Raw genomic sequence first — 8,474 nt, forward strand, 5'->3', positions numbered from 1 at the left:
AAATTGTATTTTTGCAAAACCTTTCTGTGTTTACTGTGCAACTGAAAAGTGGTCATTCAATCGCTGCCAATTGCGTGTGAAAAGATACAATTTAGGTTCATTGAAATTTACTGAGAAATACAACAAACCCCATTGGAAACGACTTCACAGACGGATTGTTTTCCAAACATTTCGTCAAAGATTTATACACAAATGAGACATTGTAGACCCGGTTACGGCAAAGAACGCTGTAAAATAAACTACGTATGCTCACTCCAACAAGAAAAGCAAACTTTGGGATCTCTTTTACCATACGCATTAGCAAAATCACCGGTTGTTAGCCCCTCTCGAAAATGTTTAATTTGCCCGCTAGCCAAGCGCACATATTGGAACTTTGGAGGGTACATTCCACTGTTTACGTACCTGCTGGGGCTAATGAAATGTACAAGGTTTATCACCTTTGATTTTGTAAAGTTGTGTTCATTACAATCTCAATTAAGACATGATTAAAATGTTGACCCTTACCACTTATTTCGTGTCAGAATTTCTCCAGCGTAATAAGCTGGGATGGCGAGTGCAGTACTACAGAGTGAGCATGCGTGATCCTGACAGCACATTTAGCGTCCCCTCTCTTTATTTCTTCATATTGTAACTTTCAAAATGCCTCCTCGTCGGCCTTTTAGAAGTAAAAATACTTTGAGTTTATTGACTGAGTCTGTAGGGCTACAATAATTGAAATGTATGCTTTTTGAATTGATTTTATCTCCAAGTTATTTTTTATAATTAAACAGTCTACTTTTTGTACTGATTTTATCTCCAAGTTGTTTGTTATTTCAAGCATAAAGTCCAAGTCAACATCACAGGGCTATTATGTACATCTTGTAGTGAAAACTGGTAAAGTTTGTGTTTGTTATTACAAGGCAATGCTTTTCATGCTGTTCACTGTGTCGCAGGTATCTTCCTTTTATTTTAGATCCTAAATGTTTCAGATACCCATCTCAAACCGCAAAAACCGCGCTACTATACCTCCTCTCCCATCTCTCTCCTCACCCGTCACCCACACGCATACATACACACATACATACATACATACATACATACATACATACATACATACATACACACACACACACAAACATACATACATACATACACACACACATACACACATACATACATACATACATACATACATACATACATACATACATACATACATACATACATACATACATACATACATACATACATACATACATACATACATACATACAATCTCTCTGTTGGAATGAGAAATAGGGTAAGTCTCTGTGTTTATATAATCATGTATTGCTGATTAGTAAACGACCAAAGTGACGAGAATCAGCCATGGTCTTTACCTGTCATATGACCAATACTACCGTCTAAGTTACACGTAGGTTTAGAGAAAATGTGAATTTGATGTGTAAACTGTCTCGATGTCTCTTTATTCATTCTTTGTGGATGTAATCTATCAATGTTATCTATTTGACCCATTTTCTGTATAATCAACCATCAAGTTCCTTATAAACTTTTATCTTTGCTCTTTTCATTTCTTCCTCTCATCCGGTTCCTTCTCCTTTTCTTCTACTTTTCCAATTCACCACCAGCACCACCATCAACACCACTATCAGCAGCACCCCACCACCACCAACACCACTACCAGCAGCACCCCACCACCACCATCACCACCACCAGCACCATCATCATCACCACCACCACCACCACCACCACCACCACCACCACCACCACCACCACCACCACCACCACCACCACCACCACCACCACCACCACCACCACCACCGATTCTTTTCTCAACACATTAATTTATTACATCCGAATCCACATAAATATTTGCGTGAAAAGTTTATCTAGATCGATTATATGTTAGTACAACACCTTTGATGTTTATGGACCATCGACAGTTTGTTCTTCATTTACTCTTTTATGTCGGATTAAATCATAAAAAACTAAAATTTACTTTAGAAGTGGGATGATGATGATGATGAAAGATTTATTTGTGATTGTATTTATGCTTGTACAAGTCACCCGCAAAGCCCTAAATATTTATAGCGAGGACTAAACATGTATAGTCGAGATTATACAGGTTTGATGTAGCCCTAGGGGGGTTCGTCCATGTGCTAACGTTAATCCGACAGCTTTAACAGTAATGCCCCCTCATAAATTTATACATTGTATGTACATTTCTGTGTTTGGCATTTGAAACAGACTGTGTATTTGATCTCTTTCTCTATACTCTCTCCGTCTCCATCTCTCTGACCTCCCCCATCTCTGTGTACGGATACCCATCACCCTAACAATGAGATTGTCATTTTAGAATACGGTTTTGCCTTTCCTCTGTATATTCCGAGGCTATCAGAAGTGTAATGTGTAGGTTTACTATATTAAACACATATAGTAGAGTTGCATCACAGTGATCATCAGTAGAAATGTACATTCTCACTTAGTACACGATGGGCTTTCGCGCCAAAAGATGATGGTGAATGTTTAAACGATATAATTATTCTCAAACACCTGAAGTCTGTAGTTTTACATTATTCAAATTAGAATTCAAATTAACATATTATCATGAATATTTACCGTAAGGCTAATTATGTAATCGAATGTAAAATATCGCTGGGAGATATCAATCGCTCTGTAAGAAAAAGTTTTATCCCCTTCATGATGTTCAAAGTTCAAGCTGTTGAACAATAGGTCCACTTGTACCCAGAGCTGTGTTTGCTGTATAACAGTTTGTAAAACTACTCCAGCTTTGTCGAACGGCCAATAAAACCGTTATAGTCTATGTTTACTTGCCCATTTTGTTGAAGAATGGAGCAGTCAAGCCCTTTGAACGTGTGTACACTGGTACTCGAGACGTTTTGGAAAAACAACGCGAATTCTTTAACGAATGAAAGAAAACACCAGTTGGTGAATACGACGGCCCAGATGAGACTGTTTCATTCGATACTTATCTATAAATAATGGAATAATGCTTTCAGTTATCGAAATTGTATCACCATTCTTTTTGTCGGTATACCCTTTCTTTTGTTTCTAGGACCAATCGGAGAACGGTGGGGTTTAGTTTAGTTCTGCGGTAATGATGAACAGGTACTTCTCTGTTCGAGTCCGCTATTGTGTCACCGTGTTAATTATATTTGTTTATATTTGTCACAGTAATGTTGACAAAACGATTAAATTCAATTGACACGTGATTGCGAAATGCTTTGAAACAAAACAGAAACTTGTTAAAAGTGAGCTACCGTCCTCGTCACAGGGTTAGCTATGTAGACTGTATCGTTGTACCGTGACTACCAAATCTTAAGTTCCCACGGAAACCTTCTCTCTGCCGACACCTTCACACTCCGTCGCCGGTTCCCATAGAAGGTGTTTGGTTACCTTCAGCGGCTTTCGTAAACATTCTGCTTGGCATCTAGAGTTGACCCGTGCATTTTGTTAGCTCGGCTATACAATTCAACCTCCACATTCAAAACTTAAAGGGGAAAAAAAGAATGAAAAAACTTGGGATGTTGCAACTTAAGTAAACTCTGTCTCCTAGTCAAACAAGCCGTACTTGTGTACCATTTTACCTGGCCACTTCAGCTGAATAGCCAGTGTTGTACGAGAGCATTCTCCCGGATGATTTTCCCCCGAAGCAGAACGTCCCCTTTTCAATGGTGGAATTCGCCTCAACAAAAGCAACTGCCTAATAATGTTTTCCCTAACGCCCGTCAACTGCAACCAAGTATTCAGAGCTACCGGTGTTGTTTAAATAACCCCTTAAAATACTGTCCGCCTAAAAGCCTACATTGGACAATAGCACCAACAATTGGAACTCGTTTGTTGAAGGAACTAATAAACTAACCAGTAATACCAAATACGTTTATTGGTTATCGACAGTCTGTTTGTTTTTATTTTTCAGGTTTTCTTTAAACGTTGGCTAGGGGAACAATATTGTTGACTCGTTGGTTTCATTAAATAGCTATTTACTGAAAAGGCAAAAGTTTACAACATGTATTGTTTAGTCCGCCCGGGATCATTTATGAATGTCTAGCTCTCACAATACAATCATTTCTTGCCATTATGAAACCTAAACAACCGGGGCGATTCAAAATTAAACAAACCGGATTTTGTTGCAAGGGAAAAGAAAACACCACGGTAAATCACTATTAATGATAAGCGGTGTCCGTTCACAGCAAATTGTACTGCGACTGAAACGTAACCTCATCAATTTCAAAACGGGCAGTCGCTCGCACTCTGTCTCAACAAGCTAAACTCTGAAGTTTCCCACAGTAATCTTTCCTCTTAATAAAACTGCGATATACCTGTTTCAAATCGCATCAAAGTCGACCAGGTATCGTGTCCATCATTCTACGTGTACATTTCAAAACCATCACAGGTATGAATCACACCGTTCATATTTTGAGTGAAATTGACTGAAATCGACACGTTCCGACCGCCTCAGCGATATCTCCTATAAAGCTATTGGAAAAAGTAAAGAGTGTACATTTACTAGCGTGTGGGTATTACTATTAATGGCTTTAAAATGGGTTAAAGGAAATCATTGTCAACACGCCACACGGGTGCACACGCAACCTTAGACATACATAAATCACAGCAAAACCCTTCATTTCTTTCAAGAATCATGTTTAAAAATATACCGTTCAAAAATGTACAATATTTTGTAAAAGTTTCACAAAGGAAATCAATCTGTGACTGAATACCACACACGGTTAAACACACTCATCTGGCGGCGAATGGTTTGGAATAGTCCAAATACACAAATGTCACTGAAATAAACTAACCTAAAACTTCTTTGCCATTAAGGTCTCGAGAGAAGATATATAGACGGAGAAAGGCGTTTCTCATGTCTGAGTTCATCAACCCCTTGTTCATTTCATTCTCTGACTCTCTATAGTACTAAGTATCCCATCCATTTCATTTCTGATTTCTAGGCACAACATTATATTGTCAATTTCAAAGTTTCTGGATACAAAAAGATGTCTCATCGGTTACGATCCAAGATGTCGCATTTCACAACCAATAGTTCAATATAATCTTGAAATAAAATCGATGTTAGATTTCTGCTTACGACTGAGAATGGCCCATTCCAGCTAAACTTTCTTTCCAATGACTTTTGTATAGTCTGCATAATTCTCAACTTGAAAATATTATTTTCAGGTTCCTACATGATCCATTTCAATTTCACATAGTCTTATCTATTTCAAGTTTCTGATGACTTATTTTCTTGATCAATTTCATTTATAATTTCTAATTCTGTCGTTAAAAAATTGCCCGGTCCTTTTCATTTGAAATTTCTGAATTATTTTTTCTTCGGAATAACTTCTAGTTTTCTTTTTAAAAGACTTTATCAAACATAATCAGAATCCATCACGATAAGTGCCTGTAAATACTTGACATTAACTCCAATTTATTCGTAAGAGTAAAAATTACCTTGTGAATTTAATTTGTTTTAAGTTCGGCAAACAAAATTAATAAGTTCCTGAAAACAAAATCAATATGTTCATTTCGTTTCAAATTGGAAAGAAAACTCCCATGGAAATATATTTCATATATTCTTTTTGAAGACATACATGCCATGGCTAATTCTTAATGTCCCTTTTCGGGGGGAAAAATACACTTTGGGTTTTCTACAAAAAATTCCAGGCATGCAACACACGTAAATGTCAGTTTCCCAATGTTGTACAAAGTGGAATCGCAGCAATATATCTCCAACCAGGGGAGTAGTGAGTTGCATTACACATGTTACTGGCTATTTTACACCAACTCCTTGACAGTAATTACCAAAACATGTCTATGACTGAGACCTGCCAGATAAAAACACCAACTTATTTACAGATTCACAGATAACGTGTTTTTTAGTCGTACAGGAATCTTTTCCGTAATGTATGTCACTTTTTATATAATTTAAATGACTGATAACGAAGGGTTTCCTTGAAATGTCAGGTTACATTTTTTGACAGATAGATGCAAAAAGACAAAAACCGTGATATAATGCTATATCGAGATAAACAATATACGAACATGAATTATAAACCCGTGTGGTATACTATGAGGTTGTTCGGTGATTACATACAGAACACTTTGATAAAATACAAACTCGTTTCAAATACAAACACCATTCTATGTGCATATCCATACAGAAAATGTCCACCGTTCATAAAAGTCACTAAATCTGGTTCAAGTTCTGTTATAAACATAATAAAATTTGACTACAGTAAACAGGGGAGTCGACCATCTTTCAAACTGCTTGGCCTTTCACTCAGTGCCCACGGCTTCACTCCATACGGGAACGAGACGGCGGTCGACGGCAGACCGGCGGATTGTTGGTATTGGGGGATATAATATTGAAATGATGGGTAGGGGGAGTATCTGACGGGTATGAAATGGTGATAAGAGCTGTTCAGACCGCTAGAGTACGGGATGGGAGAATGTGATGCCGAAGTAGAATGATATTGCGAATAGTGTGCAGAGTTCCTCAATTCCTGGGTGTAGACTCCCCCTATTTCAAACGCCGGGTTAGCCCTGAGGGTGTCCCTCTGAGTGGGGTTAATTCTGTCTGCTAAACTTGCAAGTTTCATCAATTTTTCACAACTATTTTGAGCATAGAATTGTCCACGTCTGCCGTAGCACTCATTCTCTTCGTCTGTTTTCAGTGGTGTGTTTAGAGCCCGACCACATGGGGGTACGCTCTCAAAGGAACGTTCTTGTTGCATTATTGCAGGTGTTCGTTCTTTCTTGTCCGGTTTTATGATGTTTTCGATCGTAAACGCACTGTTCCTGCTTTCATGTCTTGTGTGGTTCGAGTTGCCGATTTGAACACATCGAGATATTGATGAGATATCTCGTTTGTTCATCGTCATCTCATGGGCTTCTTCACCGTCGCTCTTTCCTTTTTCATTTGTAACAAACGACTGATGAACCGTAGAATTCGATGCATTTTCATCTTCGGAAAAAGTGTCGACGTCGTAATCTGACGCGAAGTCTTCGGTGGGACTAACTGAAGCCATCAATGGTTCGAAATTCTCATTTTCGTAAATCACCGGCGTTTGATTCTCAGTATTATGATTTCGTTGAGAAGGTTCATTTATATTGTCCTTGTCCCTCGTGATATTGGATTGTGTTTTGTTGTCAAAGTTACAGTCGTCCTCCTCTTCCTCCTCCTCCTCCTCAACCTCTTCCTCTTCCCCATCTTCCACCTCATCAATTAAATTATCATCTTCTGAAGTGTCATCTCTTCTCACCTGCTCAGACTTCTTGTCACAACTGTTCACGTTTTGTTTTTTGTCGTCTTTTTCACCAATTTTGATATGTGACTTTGGTCGCCGTTTGCGACGTCGAAAGTTACCATTTTCGAACATCTCTTCAGAATCAGCAGCAAGTGTCCAGTAGTTTCCTTTACCAGGTTTTCCCTTCTCACGAGGCATCTTGACAAAGCAGTCGTTCAAACTGAGATTATGGCGAATCGAATTCTGCCAACCTTGCTTGTTGTCATGGTAATATGGAAACCTGTCCATGATAAATTGATAAATGCCATTGAGTGTGATTTTCTGATCAGGTGCGCTTCTGATTGCCATGGCAATCAATGCGATATAGGAATATGGCGGTTTCTGTGGTTGCTCCCTCCTCTCTAAGACGTTCAAAGTCAGCGGGTTGTAGGCATCGTCTCTCGCAGCATGGGTGAAGTAACAGCCATGATGATGTGATAGATAGCTTAAATGTCCCGTGGGAAGTGATGTGTAATTGCCTGGGTAGAGATTCGTTAAGGAAGCCATGACTAGTCGACAGCAGTGATTTGTAGTTCAGGTAACTCTAACTGAATGTTGGTGAGTCGTGAAGTAACACCTGTCCTGCTCACAGCGTGTGGAATCAGTGTTCTTACCCTACCGCACAGTGCCAGTTATGGAGCCCGTACTAACGCCACACTGGCTCTTAAGGGAAACGGGGAGTCTCTGTTATTCTTGAGACATGTACGCCACTTTGTTTTAAAGTTGTTGAATGTTGTTGTATTTAGGGTTAGGTGGGCTATCGCATGAGTGTATAAATGCAACATTGAGCAAATAGTCCTTTATGGCATTGCCCACCCACTATTCTTACAGCGGTCCATTACGACACATTTACACGTGTCCGGCACCTCTCCACCAATCATCGTGCACCATCGGCCAAAGTTTGTTTATAAAATGGCAACACCAATTAAAACAGCCCACCCAAGCCGCTTTCAAAAGTGTTTATTTTGAATTTTTCTGAAGAGAAACTGACCACCCATTTTGGTAAACAAATGTATTGTGTGAAAAATGACGCATATCGGGTATCAAGGAAGACGATTGGCTGTTGGTCCAGATTTGTCAAAACTCTGTACAATTCGTGTTAAGATTGACGGCAGTGTATACTGACCCTCGTGTGATTATTAAACACGAACTTCAAAACGAGGCCAAGGTACACAGCCACAGCCTCTT

At 39.0% G+C, this 8,474-nt stretch overlaps 1 protein-coding gene across 1 annotated transcript; it reads right to left on the reverse strand.

Annotated features, from left to right (window-relative positions):
• Window positions 1–6,230: 6,230 nt before the first annotated feature.
• On the reverse strand, window positions 6,231–7,793 carry LOC144437437 (uncharacterized). The gene has a single exon (XM_078126378.1). The coding sequence runs from the start codon at window positions 7,791–7,793 to the stop codon at window positions 6,231–6,233; it is 1,563 nt and encodes a 520-aa protein (XP_077982504.1).
• Window positions 7,794–8,474: the final 681 nt, after the last annotated feature.

The sequence above is a fragment of the Glandiceps talaboti genome, chromosome 7 (assembly GCF_964340395.1).
Source record: "Glandiceps talaboti chromosome 7, keGlaTala1.1, whole genome shotgun sequence".
NCBI lineage: Eukaryota > Metazoa > Hemichordata > Enteropneusta > Spengelidae > Glandiceps > Glandiceps talaboti.

Bases quoted from the DNA above. Each gene is read 5' to 3' on its own strand.
- LOC144437437 (XM_078126378.1), bottom strand. From the start codon at position 7,793: ATGGCTTCCTTAACGAATCTCTACCCAGGCAATTACACATCACTTCCC.